The 17,884-nt window shown below is 39.3% G+C and overlaps 1 protein-coding gene across 1 annotated transcript in view; it reads right to left on the minus strand.

Annotated features, from left to right (window-relative positions):
* Nucleotides 1–17,884, minus strand: part of DACH2 (dachshund family transcription factor 2) — a 472,015-nt gene that overhangs the window by 7,503 nt on the left and 446,628 nt on the right. The window contains exons 7-10 of the mRNA XM_077826384.1: nucleotides 16,182–16,327; nucleotides 15,430–15,577; nucleotides 8,260–8,403; nucleotides 4,891–4,956 (exon numbers count right to left, since the gene is read on the minus strand). Coding sequence (XP_077682510.1) covers nucleotides 4,891–4,956; nucleotides 8,260–8,403; nucleotides 15,430–15,577; nucleotides 16,182–16,327 — 504 coding nt within the window. The remainder of the gene's footprint in view (nucleotides 1–4,890; nucleotides 4,957–8,259; nucleotides 8,404–15,429; nucleotides 15,578–16,181; nucleotides 16,328–17,884) is intronic.

Below are 17,884 nucleotides of genomic sequence, written 5' to 3' on the forward strand. Positions count from 1 at the left end.
GAAGGAATAAGCCCCCTAACAATTTATCCCTCTTTTTTCTGCAAGCCCATTTCTTCTGGTCTGTCTCCTTTCCCATCCCCAAATAAGTGTGCGAAGTCTGACATTTTCAGCCTACTATTCTTGACAGTGCTCCTTTAAGAAAAATGAGGGAGGCAAACAAGCACAGAATCACCTTTTTATAAAACACTTTTCTCTGCAGTTTTTTTAATGAAAAACTGTATTTGTCTTATTAACACAGGACGTGTCCCTTTTCTGTTTCCCTAACCCCACTGCTGTTGTGGTTTGCACATCCTTGTGCAGACGGCTAGCAACCTGTACCTAAAATGTGATTTTTTTTTAATGAGTTACAAAAGTCAAGGGCAAGTCGACCATACATTGAATACAAGATACGCAGGTGTTGGACTACAAATGCCCATTTGAACACACAGCAAGACAGTGTTGTAGTTAGCACTGAGGCAAGATTCAAGCCTCCTGAAGCTTCATCTCTGAAAAAATTCAGTTTTTTTCCCTAGTTCTCCATAAAATAAAAAACAAAACCAACTCTCTCGTTCACCCACACCCAAAAAATGTTCCATATGAAATGTCCAGTTAACATGCAGGTTAAGAGTAGTGGTATAGTTATTTTAAAACCACTGTATTTATATTTTACTCTAAAGAGTTCTTTAATAATGTATGAGAATTGTAAGCTCCTAGCTGGTGACTAGCAAACAAGCTGCTTTGGTTTAGAAGTCTCATGAGATGCATATAGCTTTTGCTATCCTTATATCAAGTATAGGCTTAATTTCTGATGCTTTTGTTACAATACATGGAAGAGATCATCTGACACTTTAATAATTGAACCATTACAGTATTTTTTTCAGAAAAATTATTCTTGTAACATTACAAAATTAAGTAGTACAAATGAACCACTGGAATCCTTACTCATCCATGATAGCCAAGGCTGAAAACACCAGTGGATCCACTGACTTTCTAAAAGGAGTTCTTGGCATGGGGGGAGGTGCTTGGACTAATTTAGCAGAACAGAGGGGTATCATGTGTCTGCCTGGGGAAGCTACCACTATGTAGGGGTCTCACAAAACAAAAAGTTCTGTTGAACACAAAGGAAATGACAGACACACTAATTTTTTTTAACTCCACTCACAGTTTAAGGATCCTGCAGAAACTACCAATGCAACCAGAGTGAGAAGACTACTTTATGGGAACAGGCATGAATGAGACAAGGCAGGATATATATAGAAGAGATAAAATGAGGCTTGGGCAGGAGGGGGAAGATATTTGAGAGCCTGCTGGGTAGCAGGAAAAATATTACGGCTCTATTAAATGAAGAGGCAAGGTGCCAGTCTCAAAGTGCCGGATCCGATTCCCTCACCCCCCCACCACCACCCCGACACACACACACACACCCACACACACACTTTCACAGGGCTTGGCCTGTTCTTACTGAAGCTCTGGAATTGACTTCAGTGGGAGTAGGACCATGGAACTCAGTCCCACAAGGTGTTGAACTTCTCTCTTATGAGAAGCTGAGTACCTCAACCACCACTGAATGCAACAGTGTAGGATGCACCTGGAGGCAGAACTTGGTACAGTGACAAAGTGTTGGACTAAACTGATTTTTTTTTAAACTGGGCTGGTTTCTGTTTGTCACAGAGGCTGGATTTTACAATTGTCTTTGATACATTGGGATACTAAAAAAGTAACTGTTGGGTTCCAGCAGATTTATAAATAAATAATAGATGGCAAAATAAATTCTAAAGTTAAATAGTCCTTTATCTTTGCCAAATGTGTAAAGAAGCAAAAAGTTATTGATGTTTATTGACAGTCCTCTTGTTAAATATTAGTCCTGGCTTTTTCAAAAACAAAAATTACAGTAGCATTGTGTCACCTTCCCTTGTATTTTATGGTGTATTTCTCAATATATTTTATTAAATTACAGAAAGGTCAGGTCGCCAATAGTGTCATCTGTTTACTGAAATGTGGGGCCTTCATACTTTGTGTGTTGTTTCACCTGGTATTAATCTGTTTATAAAAAAATAAGGTAATGTTCTTTGATGATTGTATCAATATCCCCAACAATGAAATACAGTCATACAAAAGTTAACTAAGGTATAAACATGCAAAAGGAGAAGTCTCCCTGCGATCATAAAATCATGTTATTTTCTGTTCAGCAGTTCATGTTACTGCTGTTCATGCTAATTAATTAAAGGAGCTGTTGCTGTAATGCGCAAACAGGGAATCTGAGAAACTGAGAGGGCTTTTAGGTCTCTGAGTGAAGTTAAGTCAATCTGGGTGCGGGCAATCAAATGTAATGAAATCACTTGTCAGTGCTAAGCTTGCAAAAACTGTGAAGTTTGACTAGGGAGTAAAAGGATTATAATTAGATTTCCAATAGGATAATAACTAAATGGCAGAAAGCAGTAAAGAGAAAATATTACTTTGTTAGCTAATGGGGCTGCTGTTCAGTTTTAGTTTTTATCAGCACACTTGTAGTTGTGCTAATTTAATTTGCTTTTATCAGCAAAAATGCACTACTCAAATGGTACTTGAATGTCATTTGCAAAAATCATTGATCTGAAGGTACACTTAATGACACCCAGTATGTTTGTTTTATGTGAAACGGAGATTGGTTGATAAAAAGGTTGACATGCTATCTTTCTGGCCCACAAGTAAGTTATGGAAAGAGGAATGGAACGGTATTTGTGTGCGTTCATCGCCCTTTTCCTTCACCGTTCACCGACGCAGTGGGCGTCACCGCAAGAGCAACTATTACTTTTTTAATTTGTCAGCTGAAAAGATTTATCCATGTTAAGCCATACTCAGCTGATAGACTAAACATTTAGGAGGATTGTGGGTATAATTATTGAGAAAGTTACATATATGGATTGGACTACAGAGAATTCTTTCCTGGGTATCTGACTGGTGAATAGAAAAGGAGTACTTGTGGCACCTTAGAGACTAACCAATTTATTTGAGCATGAGCTTTCGTGAGCTACAGCTCACTTCATCAGATCTTGCCCACATGCTCAGGGTTTAGCTGATCGCCATATTTGGGGTTGGGAAGGCATTTTCCTCCAGGGCAGATTGGAAGAGGCCCTGGAGGTTTTTCGCCTTCCTCTGTAGCATGGGGCACAGGTCACTTGCTGGAGGATTCTCTGCTCCTTGAAGTCTTTAAACCACGATTTGAGGACTTCAATAGCTCAGACATAGGTGAGAGGTTTTTTGCAGGAGTGGGTGGGCGAGATTCTGTGGCCTGCATTGTGCAGGAGGTCAGACTAGATGATCATAATGGTTCCTTCTGACCTTAATATCTATGAATCTATGACTATCGGGACAAAATTACAGATCAATTAACATAGAGAAAAGGAACCAACTAAACTGAAAAGATTTATAATGCATATCAGAATCCTAGTACATGAACAGCTTGCATTAATAAAATCATTTTAAGAAATGAGCATAAAATATGATGTGACTTAATTACTGTGAAAGGTGGTCATGCAATATTTCTGTAATTGTCCTTTAAACCTTCTTAAGGAGATACTGGCAGTGGAACTAATTGAATTTCAAAGGAAAAGCACTGTGTGAATGATAGATTTCTGTCCAACAGAGCTACTGACAACAGAAAAAGAAAAGGAGTACTTGTGGCACCTTAGGAGACCAACAAATTTAATTGAGCATAAGCTTTCGTGAGCTACAGCTCACTTCACTGAAAGCTTATGCTCAAATAAATTGGTTAGTCTCTAAGGTGCCACAAGTACTCCTTTTCTTTTTGCGAATACAGACTAACACGGCTGCTATTCAGAAAAAGAAAAGCCTTCACTGATGCCAGAGATTTTTTGCTATGAGCTGTAGATATTTTTTGGAAATAGCTTTGTATTAGGGATGCATGAATTGTTACCCCTACAAACAAAGCAAGAAAATGAAGATGGTGATGGAGAATATATTTAAATTGTTAAAGACTAAAGGGCAGTTTTAGCTGCCAAGTTTTGTAAAACTGTAATCAAAAGAAAATGGAAAAAGATAATACAGTATCAACATAGAGTAAAAGGATATGGGACACAGAGCTACAGAGCAGAATTGCAGTGAAAGCCAAAACAAATCTTAATACTGTATTAGCTAGAGAGGGCTTCGTAATAGCCATTTTACAAGCTCATTGTGGATTTGTAAGAGTACTATCTAAGCTTTATGTATGAACAGAATTGTCTGGAAAGGCTCTAGGGCAGTCATTTGTTACAAGTGATATACTATGTTTAAGAGGAGTTCTGGTAATATTTCTACTCTTATTTTGCTGCATGAAGGAAAGAAAAACTTTTTTCGTGGTTGGACCTAACCTTCTGTTAGAGCTGAAATTGTGATTCTGTGGTGCTGTTAATACTAGACGTGTGCACCAACATACAAAAAGATTCTTGGATATCTATAGACACTATTCTGTGTAATAATTTTGGCATTTGTGCTTAGCTATATTTGCACTTCTAATGATGATTTTAAATATATATGGTATGTATATATTTGTGTACACAACCCTCTGATTTACATGAGGGTAAACAGAGAGACTAAAACTATCTCAAAAGATGTGCAATTCTAAAAGGCATGTAAAATCACAAGGATATTACACCTTTTGGATTAAACCTACATACGTGCTAGTTTGGCAGTGAAGTATGAGATTTGCTTACACTATATTAAAAATAATTTAATACCAGCACATCTAAATTTACTGTGTTTTTTAAATTGTTTTCTAGATTAAACAAAAAATGAACTAACAGACTGTTCTGCAATTTCTGCATTTGTCATCAGCCATGAAAAATTAGACCAAGCTGATGCTGCAATGAATCTCATTTCTCTGGAATACCACAAATTATAGATTTTTAAATAACAGCGTGAAGTATACTGCACCTTGCATTGCTGCACTGTCATGTTGAGTTCCATTGTGTTCTATTTCCATGTCTGGGATTCCAGCATCTGAAAAATGTGACACTTAAGATTAATGTCTTTGTCTTTCCTTGATGCAGCTATTGCAAACCAGGATGATCTTTAACTTACACTAGTCCTGCATAAAACATTGGCATTTCACAGAATTTCCAGTAGTAAATTGTTTACCAAATGTGAAAAAGTACTTCCAGTCTTATAGTGAATTATTTTTAACATACTGCACATATTCTCTGGTGATTCTCAGCATATGTTATTAATATGTCAATGAAATTCTCTTTTGGAGTACTGGTGCTATCTCTCGCATCAAAAAAATGGAAATTAAGATGTGGAAAATACTAAACTAAATTGCCCCATCCTAGCAGCGTACTTGCAAAGCAAAATTGTAGATAGGGCAGCCAATGCCGTTGAGAGTGTCAAATGGCATGATTTGCAGCCATTGTACACTGTTTCCTCCTTGCCCTAATTTTATGTCATGATAATGTCTTTAAAATATCCCCCTAAAGAATACTAGCAGTATATCATATATATGTTATAGTTATTTAAATGTTTTTTCTCAAGCTTGTATTAACCTCTACTGTGTGTGTGTGTATATATGTGTATATATATATACAGACACACACTCACACACACTTCAAGCAGAAATTGTATAAGATTTCTTTCCAAGTCTTTTCTAAGACTGCTTTAGGTCCCAAAGCAAAATTATATATGTTTAATAATTTGAAATGTGAAGCACTTCCAAATCTCTGAAAGGAAACTCCCATCAAACTGATTGCACTCTTATTCCCAAGTTAGGAGTGATGTTCTAACGATGTAACACACACACATATACACGCCTGAACCATAGTTTAATGCTGATAATGTCTTTGTAGGCAGTGTTTGTGGGTGCTTTGGGGCTCAAACACCCAGGAGTGTTGGGATAACAGATGCCACTATACCACTCAATGCCATCAAGGATTAACATGAGGAGTATGTGATTGGAATTCATGCCCTCCCCCATCCTGTGGAAACATCTGCTTTCCCTTTATAATACAGCACTTAGAAACTTCGGTAGAGCCCATTTAAAAGGGACCTGTAAATATAGTTTAAGGAGTCATACAATTTTAGAATGTTGTGCTAAATACCCCAATAACTATTCTGCTAGTTTAAAACTTACCTTTATTTTTAACTCCTTTAGGTCTGTGACATCCAGACTTGCCAGTACTTGTTTGGTATTATGGACCAGCATGCACTCAGCTGGTCACATCACAACCACCACTAAATCCTCATTAGGGACCAGTGCAGCGCCACACAAGAAGGTAAATTCCATACTTGTACAGTATTGCAAAGTTTTTAATATTTTTATCATATATATAGAATAATATTTACCAAACAAAAATCACAAATGACTGTAGCCAAATGGGCTTTCCTTACCCATACTGGCATTTGTATGGGTCCGATGTCACCAGCAGAGTGCATGCTGATACATCGCACAGGGAGAGAGTCACTGGTCTGAATGTCATAGATCTGAAGGAATAAATAAGAACAAAGGCTGTGTTTTAAACTCGCAATAACGTGAATGGCCTCCTTTCCTAATTATCTGGGGGCATTCAGCACATATTTCTGAAGGGTTTTATTAGCCTTTTAAAATATATGCTGTTTGTTCATAAAACAACAAAATCACCTGTAACTAACACTAGTATCTGTTACAGGGACAGACCATCAGAGTTAATGTAAAAAAAAAAAAAAAATTCCTCACAAATCACCCTTCAAATTTTATGTGCATAAAATTGTATCTGCAATTAAATTGTGGTGTTGGGTGCTAATGAGCTACCTGATTTGCCAGTGAAATCAGACTAACATCTAAATACAAAAAGAAAAGGAGTACTTGTGGCACCTTAGAGACTAACAAATTTATTTGAACATAAGCTTTCGTGAGCTACAGCTCACTTCAAGCATTTGTGCTTCTTGAAGGTGTTAACGTATAGACATCTACCTGATTGCAAATTAAGAAGTTGTCTAAATGTCTAAAGGAGCACAACTAATTGTAGATTTAACTATATGCTGATAAAATTAGTGGAGTATTGACAACCCTGAATTGATTTTCAGAAATGCTGAGCATCTACAAATTCCAGTGAAGTCAATGGGAGTTGCAGATCCTTGGCACCTCTGAAAAAAATCAAGCAAATGGATCTTAGGTTATATAAAGATTCAGTTTATCCAACACAGTCATCAGTTGACTGGCTGTGTAAACCTTTTGCTACAGAATCTGAAACTAAGTGAAAACTAGCTAGTTTCAGTTTCAAACACAGAAACAGAAGTGCTAACTTTTGTTCAGATCTCTTTAGAGTCAATATTTTTTAATATCACTTGATAGAACTTTTTGTCCTTTGTTATTCACACATTTCTGGCAATTGTGTGGTTTTGTTTTACACTACTTGAGAAGGCTGTGAACCTAAACAGTCACAAAGATTTACACCATGTAGGGCTTGTCTACACTGGCACTTTACAGCGCTGCACCTTTATCCCTCAGGGTGTGAAAAACCACCCCCATGAGCGCTGCACGTTTCAGCGCTGTAACGTGCCAGTGTAGACAGTGCACCAGTGCTGGAAGCGCGTTCCGAGCTATGCCCCTCGTGGAGGTGGGTGTTTTAGAGCGCCGGGAAAGCTCTCTCCCCGTGCTCTGCTGCAACCACACAAGCCACGTTAAAGCACTGCCGTGGCAGCGCTTTAATGTTGCCAGTGTAGACAAGCCTGTAGTAAGCTTAATAAGTCTTCAGTTTGAACAAGTTCATCGTGAGTTTGAACAAGCTGAACTTTTAGAAGGAAATTCAATAGTCATGAAACTGAATCTGCACAGATGGGAAAGTCACAGAACCTCATGCAAACTCAAACCAACAAGTTTCAGAGTAGCAGCCGTGTTAGTCTGTATTCGCAAAAAGAAAAGGAGGACTTGTGGCACCTTAGAGACTAGCCAAAAGCTTATGCTCAAATAAATTGGTTAGTCTCTTAGGTGCCACAAGTACTCCTTCAAACCAACAAGTTTCTCACAGCCCCAGCCATCACTATAACAGGTTTCTAGGGTAATAATGTGTAGTATGTCTTGGCATTCCTGCATTATTTGTATGTCTGCCCTCCTCTCTCTTTCTAGATCTACACTTACTTATTTTTTCTTGTTTAATTCATGACCCAGAGTACTTGACGACTTAAATTTGGTTTTTAATTATTTCTGGACAAGGCTCGTGTTTAAAAACTAGACTGTTTTTTGCATCTCTAGTGCTATTTTATATTTTCCAGCTAATTAGAACTGATAAGCATAATTCTAACTTAATTGTCAAAGTCCAACTAAAACGTTACCATTTAACATCCTGAGACCATCGCCCGACGTGGCCTGTTTAAGTGCCTGTTCCACTTGTTCTCTCCTCTTTGATTCAAACTCCAGGGCTTCCTGCAATTTTCTCTTTGCTTTTTTCTCTTTCTTCAAGCGCTTTTGAATTGTGGCTGGAAAATAAATATAGTGCAAAGACTTCATTAAATAGTTCTAAGTAAACTCTAAATAATGCTTTCATAACAAAGATACTCATCAGCTGACATTCAAGCTCTGTGGAGCCAGGAGAGGAAAATACCAGAAATGGGTCCGTTACAAAAATTATAGCTCCATATCCAAAATGTGAAAATGTTTGGATCATAAAATTTTAAACGTCCTGATCCTGCTATCCTCAATGAGAGTGAGCAGTCCCATTGATGTCACTATACCACCCAGTGTAGGCAGAATCAGGCTGAGGGATCAGCAGTGAAATTTGGACTAGTTTTGGATTTGCATTTCACGAAGTCTGAGGGAGTTTGGACTTGGAGTTTTGTTTTACACCCAGTCTAATAAAAATGTAATTTCCTAGCAGTGACTTAAGTATCTAGTCTTCCATTCCAACTCTTCCTTTCATCATTGAGAATATTAGACCCACCTTCCCCAGTGACTGTTTGCTTTCTACATACAACTCCAATTATATTAGTAATCTCTGCACAGCATGTGTCAGATGCTGGGACCAGTGATATTCATATAGACATACCAGAGCATTTATTTACTACTTTGACATCCAGTGGTATTTTCCAGTATTAAAAGGAAATGGAATTTGCTATGTTTGAATTCCCAGGTACCATAAAATCTGGAATGATCAATAATATAAATACTATTATTGAGTTGGGGTGAAACCTTATTGAATCTGGTGGGCATGATAGTGCCCTTCATTCACGATAAATGTAAGAAGCAGTCAGACTCATTTTGGAATAAAATGTCTAAAACTGCAGGTGCCACGGCCACTTGCAAGGCCAGTCAAAGCTATGTGGATGGAGGTATTGCACTGGGAACTGAATACAAATGCAGGGGGTTGGGTATTGTTTGGTGGAGGTGTCTATATTTGTAAGCAGAAGCAGCCCAAGATAGGCAGAGAAGGAGAAAGCAAGGAGACAATCAGAACAGTAGCAGGAGCATATTTCTGAGATAAAGCCCAGAGAAAGAGCTTTTTGGGCACAGTGTTAACTGGAAAGAGGCTTGGAACTGTCAGTAAAAAGACTGCCTCCTGCTGTTTGATTCTTACTGTGTTCAGGAAAACAGGCCTTTGTACATTATTTGTATTTAAATAACAAAACAAATCACGATTGCATCGAAGCAATATCTGATTCTGTCATCAATTTCTCCTCCTAACAGAAACAACCACCACACCCAGAATGTTGGTCAAACACTCGGGTCAAAATAGGTAAAAGTATTATAAGAATAATACCTAGCTCTTAAATACTACTTTCTCATCAGTAGATATCAAAGCACTTCACAAAGGAGTTATGTATTATTATCCCTGTTGAACAGATGGGAAAACTGGGGCACAAAGAAGTGCAGTGACTTACCCAAGGTCACCCAGAAGATCAGTGGCAGAGCTATCCGTTGGAATGCCATTTTCTCTAAAGAGCTCAAAAAATGAAAATGCTTTTCCTGAAACTGCTTCAGGACCCTTTATAAAAGTTGGGAAGATTAAGACCTAGATTCAGCTACCCTGCTTCAAGATGAGTTCAGTCTTACTCTGCATGAAGTCTTATTGTTTCACTGGGGGGCCGGCTTGTAAAGAACAGTGCTACATGCCTTGAGAAAGGGTGAATCAGTCCCTCAAATATTAACTGAGAGCATTAAATGAGAAAGACAGGCAGGATGGAGGAAGGGATGCTATTTTATATATTAAGAATATATACTTGTTTTGAGGTCCAGCAATAGGTGAGAGAAAGAACAATTGAAGGTCTCCTGGTAAAGATAGAAGGGGTAAAAAAAATAGGGATAATGTCACAGTACGGGTCTACTGTAGACTATCCAGTCAGGAAGGTGTTGGATAAGGAATAACAGAAATATCCAAAACACAAGACCTGATAGTAATGGTGGACTTTAACTACCCAGACATCAGTTGGGAAAGAAATATGGCAAAACACAAAATTTGCAATAAGTTCCTGGAAGGTATCGGGGGAAACTTTTTGTTTAGGAAAGTGCAGGAAGTACCCAGAGGGACAGCCATTTTAGGCTTGAGTCTGAGCAGCAGGGAGAAATTGGGAGCAAATACGAAGATGGAGGGCAATTTGGGTGATTGTGACTCTGAAATGATAAATTTCATGATTCTAAGGAAAGGAAGGAGTGAGAGCAGGAGAATAAGCATGGAGCAGGTCCTCAAAGAATCAATCCTGAAGCGCTTAGAGGAGAGGAAAGTGATCAGGAACAGTCAGCATGGATTCACCAAGGGCAAGTCATGCCTGACTAATCTAATCGCCTTCTATGATGAGATTACTGGTTCTGTGGATGAAGGGAAAGCAGTGGATGTATTGTTTCTTGACTTTAGCAAAGCTTTTGACACGGTCTCCCACAGTATTCTTGTCAGCAAGTTAAAGAAGTATGGGCTGGATGAATGGACTATAAGGTGGGTAGAAAGTTGGCTAGATTGTCGGGCTCAATGGGTAGTGATCAATGGCTCCATGTCTAGTTGGCAGCCGGTGTCAAGTGGAGTGCCCCAGGGGTCGGTCCTGCGGCCGGTTTTGTTCAATATCTTCATAAATGATCTGGAGGATGGTGTGGATTGCACTCTCAGCAAATTTGCGGATGATACTAAACTGGGAGGAGTGGTAGATACGCTGGAGGGCAGGGATAGGATACAGAGGGACCTAGACAAATTGGAGGATTGGGCCAAAAGAAATCTGATGAGGTTCAATAAGGATAAGTGCAGGGTCCTGCACTTAGGACGGAAGAACCCAATGCACAGCTACAGACTAGGGACCGAATGGCTAGGCAGCAGTTCTGCAGAAAAGGAGCTAGGGGTGACAGTGGACGAGAAGCTGGACATGAGTCAGCAGTGTGCCCTTGTTGCCAAGAAGGCCAATGGCATTTTGGGATGTATAAGTAGGGGCATAGCGAGCAGATCGAGGGATGTGATCGTTCCCCTCTATTCGACATTGGTGAGGCCTCATCTGGAGTACTGTGTCCAGTTTTGGGCCCCACACTACAAGAAGGATGTGGATAAATTGGAGAGAGTCCAGCGAAGGGCAACAAAAATGATTAGGGGTCTGGAACACATGACTTATGAGGAGAGGCTGAGGGAACTGGGATTGTTTAGTCTGCAGAAGAGAAGAATGAGGGGGGATTTGATAGCTGCTTTCAACTACCTGAGAGGTGGTTCCAGAGAGGATGGTTCTAGACTATTCTCAGTGGTAGAAGAGGACAGGACAAGGAGTAATGGTCTCAAGTTGCAGTGGGGGAGGTTTAGGTTGGATATTAGGAAAAACTTTTTCACTAGGAGGGTGGTGAAAGACTGGAATGCGTTGCCTAGGGAGGTGGTGGAATCTCCTTCCTTAGAAGTTTTTAAGGTCAGGCTTGACAAAGCCCTGGCTAGGGTGATTTAATTGGGGATTGGTCCTGCTTTTGAGCAGGGGATTGGACTAGATGACCTCCTGAGGTCCCTTCCAACCCTGATATTCTATGATTCTAAGGCCAATGGACTTCAAAAAACAGAAAACAAATTCGGAAAACTGATAGGTTAGGTCCCATGGGAAGGAAATCTAAGGGGAAAAGGAGTTCAGGAGGACTGGCAGATTCTTAAGAGATATTAAAGGCACATCTGAAAACTGTCTCAATGCGACGAATAGTAAGTAAGAGTTCAATATGGCTCCCTTGGGTGCCCTTTAATGACCTCAAAATGACCTTGGCAAATAGGTCTGAAATCAACAAAATGAATTTCAGTAAAGAAAAGTGCAGTTGGAAGGAAAAATCAACTGCACAACTACAAAATGGTAAATAACTGGTTAGGTGGTAGTACTGCTGAAAAGGATTGGGGGTTATCACAAATTGAAGATGAGTCAACAGTGTGATGCAGTTGTGAAAAAGGCTAATATTCTAGGGTGCATTAAAAGGAGTGTCATTTATAAGACATGGGAAGTCGTCGTCCCACTCTACTCAGCACTGGTGAGGCCTCATCGGGAGTACTGTGTCCAATGCTGGGCGCCACACTTTAAGGAAGATGAGGACAAACTGGAGAGAGTACAGAGAAGAGCACCAAAAATTATAAAAAGTTTAGAAAACCTGACCTATGAGCAAAGGTTAAAAAACCTGGACATGTTCAGTATTGAGAAGAGAACCTGTTAAGTCTATAAATATAGTATGTTAAGGGCTGTTAGAAAGAGGACGGTGATGTTCACCAGGTCCACTGAAGGTAGGACAAGAAGTAATGGGCTTAATCTGCAGCAAGGGAAATTTAGGGAAAATGTTCTAGCTATAAAGGTAGTTAAACATTGGAATAGGCTTCCAATGGAATCCCCATAATTGTAGGGTTTTTTAAGAACAGATTGGACAACTGCCTGTCAGAAATGATCAAGGTATAGTCCTGCTTCAGCACAGGCGGCTGGACTTGATGGCTTCTCGAGGCCCCTTCCCACCCTACATTTCTATGATTCATTGTCTTGACCCCTTTCCATCTTCACCTTCTGCATACTGTAAAGAAAGGGAAATTGGAGTGTTGCATGGTTCAGCTGGTGCTTGTCCCATTCCCTGTTGCTGCTACTGGGCAATGGGAGTGGCCAGGGGATTAGTTGTCACATGGTTGATGGAAGAGGGGAAGGAGAGATACAGTCTGCTTCCCATGCATGGTAGCCATTGCAAGGTCCATGTTTCATCTCTAACATACCCACCCTTTAATTAAGATGCTGGATCTCTGGGGTCTATACAGGTTGTCAGTTTTGGGGTCTGGAAGTGACTTTTCCCATATGGTGAAATTGACACAAAGCTGTATGGGTTTTTCATGTATTCAGGAGGTCTGTTTAGAGGTGGGGGATGTTGAATTACAATTATCATAACTTCGATGGGTTGAGAAGGGTCTAAATGAGGGCCCTAAATCCATTGAGCTGCTTGGCCATTAGCTCTGGACACACATGGCATGGCAAAGGCGGTATACCTCCATGTCTTCTGCATATTTTGGCTCCCCTCATCTCTCCTACCTCCAGCATGAAGGTGGGTCAGGATCCTAGAACTGAAGATGCATAGTTTTCACACTCACCCCAGATTTATAGTACATAAGGGCCACCAGTATCCATTGGTTCATGCTGGACCACTCTATCGGGTAGTTTGGGGTGGTTACCCCAGTCAGGTAATAAAGTCACGGCCTCTGCATTTAACCATATTACAGTGTCTGTGGCTCACTGTTTCCATGTTCACATCAATTGTTCGCTGCAAGTACTTTACCCTCTAAGCTCTCTCTAGTGACCTAGTTAGAGGACAGCCAAAACCAGCTTCTTTACGTGCTCAAGTAGTCTCCACTGAAATAACTGGCATACTCAAAGTCAAGCAGCTCAGACTGCATTGAAAAGACCTTTCAACTAATTTCATACTACATTTAAACTGAAGTTATAGTTCAGATCATCTCAGATGATATACTGCCAATCTCCATCTATCTGGTCTAAGGCTGCAATGGAAGGACTTCAGTGCTTTTTAAATATTTTAAAATGTAATCAAAAAACTTCCTTAAAGTGTAGAGGGAGTGGTTCTATTAGCATGTACATTGTACAGCTGTGGCAGCTGTACGAAGGTATTTAATTCTGTTTATTTTCAGATACAGCAGCATCTTGAGACTACCAAAGCCTGATTCAGTTTCAATCTTCCAATATGCACACAGGAGCAAATCCTGCCGCCTTAGCCCATTCAGCCATAGAGGTTCCTGCCTGCAGTAAAAGTGCTGCAGTTCCACTACCATGTGGGGAGGGGGACATGATGCTGGGAATTTCAGCAATCTCTGTGCACTCTTTTGTGTATCAAACTCCAGGTCCATTGGAGCTCGTTCTGCACTGATGGAGAGGGTCTGGGAGAGGAACAAAACCAAGGCTGATGCATCAGTGATGAAACGCAGTCCCATGCTGGAGGCCACCAAAGTCTATACATCACTTAAGTCTCATGTAAGGATTGTGATGGTTTAAATGAAGCTTAAGGGATGCACAGATTCTGTGCTGGCCCTTTACATAGGGGTGAATTTCACCTTATGAGATTTCTTTCCTTTGGATTGTGGGGGTACAACAAATTGCAGGTCCTCTGCAATTTAATTATCTCTGGGGAGTTTTCTCTCCATTCACTTCTGACTCCTAGAGGGTAGAATTTTGATATAATCCACGGATGGTATTTTAGCATGTTCACTATAACTTCTACTCATTTCATATTGCCCTTAATGTAGATGCTGAACTTCGGACAAGTCTGCTCTCTTTGCAATACCACAGCGAAAAATGTTACATTTAAGACGCCATACTATAAAACTAACACAATCTGCTGTTGTGATTATGATTCATGTTACCCCCTTACAAGACCCAGTTTAAGAGCTATATCATGTTTCCCTCCATGGTATGACAGGAGAATTAGTAAGATTATTTGCTTCTGATCTCAGAAAAAGACAGTTTTGGATAAGCATTTTCTCCTCCCAACTGATCCATGGTGTGGCACTGGAGTCATCTGCAGATGAAGCTAACTGACTAGCCTCCCTATTAGTGTAATAATTATCCCCAAAAGGATGGGCTAGCTCAGAGAGAAGATGATGAAAGAAATTCTAGTGTAAACACATTTTAGAAATGTACTTTCCTTGTGACTCTTTCGCAAAATAAGACTGCTCCTCACTGGTGAAGATAATAGCTGGAAACACAGAATAAATTAAAGCTGCCAAATCAAGAATTCAAGTTAAGAACCCACAGATGGACTGGTAATAATACATGTGAAAGCCATGGAACTGAATCAGCTCTCAACTAGGGGAGCTGCCAAAATATTTTGTGGCCAGTTATCCTCTAGGAAACAGTCCTACAGTCAGTTTTTTCCTATCTGCCTGAAAAAAAACTTGTTTTACATAAACACTTAAATCTTTCTTTAACAGTGTTTGTCCACTACTGCATTATGCTAATCTATGATTGCTAGCTAAGCCCAAGTCACCAGCTGCTCAGAGCAGGCAAAACATATCTAAAGTCCATTCTTCATTCACTTACCTCTGCTTTGCAGCTCAGCTGTAAGTTGCCTTTCTAAGCTCTCTCTCAGTTCTCTCTCTCTACAAAGCTCCATCTTTAACTCTTTCTTTTCCTGTTGTATCTGTTTTTCCTGGACTCGTGCGTTGTCCACAGCTACTTTCAGTAGACCCTAAAAGCACACACATACATCAGCCTTGTGAAAAATAACATTTAATCTCAATGGTAGCATAAAACATCATCATTTGATCCTATCTGTGTGAGAGAATAGAAAAAATTATGACTGGAAACTTGTATACTTTTGCACACAACTGAGGAGATTAGGCAGCTATATCATATTCTAATTCTATGAGAAACTTTGGGGTGTGGACTCATTCAAAATAGCTTTTCCAAATTGATCCCACTGAGGTTTTTTATCACACGAAAATGAAACTTAAGTAAAAGACATATGAGAATTCAAGAAACACAAACATAGAGAAATTGCATATATGTATATGCATGTTCTGGGGGGACAAAGCCCGAAGAGAGACATATTACTGCTGTTCTGAAAAGTTTAACTCTTGCACTGCATTTTAAACAAACTATCAAGTGTAGTTAGCATTCTTCGGTTTGCTTCAAAAAAATCTCATTAAAATAGATCTGATTTTATAGATTATTCTGAATCCATAGGAATATGATTTTGTAGAATGTATGAATTACTAAATAAATGGGAATGCTGCATATTCATTCTTTATGAGTTAATTTATCATTATGTATCTCTGGTCCCGATAATTTACCTGAATGTTGGTTAATAGAGTTTCTACTGATGATAAACCGTCAGCAAAAAGAAATGGTGCAGGGAATCCAGGAGGCAAGGTCTGTCCAGCCAGTTGGACTTTATCTAAGGTTGGTTTCATTACTGGAATAGCAATTTGGACCTCTTCTGTAAAGACATATTAGAAAGCAACATCAGAAAGTTAATATATTGGCAATGGCAACCTTCTTATACAGGCAGGTGACTGAAATGTTTAAAGGCCAGGACTTAATTCACCTTGAAATCAACTCATAACTATTATAGCAAAATTGGCATTGTTTGTCTTACGGCAACAAGGATTGTGATTATGGTAAGGCTGAAAAATAGAACAAGTTAAAGAAAAATCATGCTGAGCAGCTTGGAGGAGGTGCACAAATATTGTTATACCCCAGATGTCAGTATATTACAGAATTATAGCTCTGTTACTCAGGTCACTAGATCTGAACGGTTTATCAGAGAACAATGAAAAGTAGGGTTTTTCTGTTACAACCAAAGAAATCCTCTATAGTCAGGGAATTTATCATTTCTCCCTCCCTTTAATTTTCTCCTCCCAGAGTCAACAGTATAATCAACTCAGTTATTCCCTCTTGCCTGGATGACACTGAGTCTCAGTTGTAGGTGAAATGTCAGTGCAGATTTTCCTACAGAGTATCTTGCTATTGTCATCCTTTCTGGTGTTCAGCATTAGCTAAACATGTTTTGAGTGTTTTAGGTGAGTTGTTTCATCTAGGGTAAAAAGAGAAAGGGTGTATTCTGAAGTAAGTCAGGCACTGGAAAGGGGGCAGTAACATGGTAGAGTAGGGGGAATCCCTGCTCCTGCAATTTACAATAGGTAACCAAACTGGTGTGCCTTTTATAAATTGCAGGATCCTGGCCCAATATCGTATTCCCGGTTTGACAGGCAACACATTGCCCCTCCATGATGTAAAAAGTTAATCTCCAGAGAAGCAACATCATTTAAAAATATTTTTCACCAATCTGTCTGAGCCCAAAACTTTTTTTTTTTTTTATGAATTAACACTGTCACTAATGAATATTGCAGAGCAATAGTTTTCAACCTGTCGTCTGCAGACCTTTCACGGTTCACAGCCTATGTCTAAGATTTCCAAAGGGATCTGCACCGCCATTCAAAAATTTTTAGGAATCCACAAATGAATAACATTTGAAAACCCCTGTTCCAGAGCAATACGTGACATATTACCTCTTTTTAAACCCTCCTCTACACATACTAGCTTTAAGTATCAAACTTACTGCTGAAACCTATAGAACAAAAGTCTTCAGTCAGTTATTTTACATCAGGTGTTGTGTTGTATGTTCTTTGAATCTGCAATATCTAGAAATATATCTCTGTAGTGTTCCTGTGGAATCCATGAAACATCCCTTTAATTCCTTTGGCAGTTGCAGAAGTTATAAGAACATCTTCACAGCAATTGCTTTTTATAAAGCTTGAAACTAATATATTGATCATAAATTCATGATGCATGTGTTTTCTAAAGGCAATTGCACAACCAATCCTGATAGTTTAATTTGTCAAGTGCCTTGGTCATATTAATTCTAAGTTTTACAATTAGATCAGATCACATTTACAGGGCTTTCCCCCCACCATTTAAAAAAAAAAATCCAGAGGGAATCAGTACGTTGGTTACAAATACTATGACAGAAATTAACCTGCAGGTCTTTACATTG

Source organism: Eretmochelys imbricata, chromosome 9, assembly GCF_965152235.1.
Source record: "Eretmochelys imbricata isolate rEreImb1 chromosome 9, rEreImb1.hap1, whole genome shotgun sequence".
In the NCBI taxonomy this organism is placed as follows: domain Eukaryota; kingdom Metazoa; phylum Chordata; order Testudines; family Cheloniidae; genus Eretmochelys; species Eretmochelys imbricata.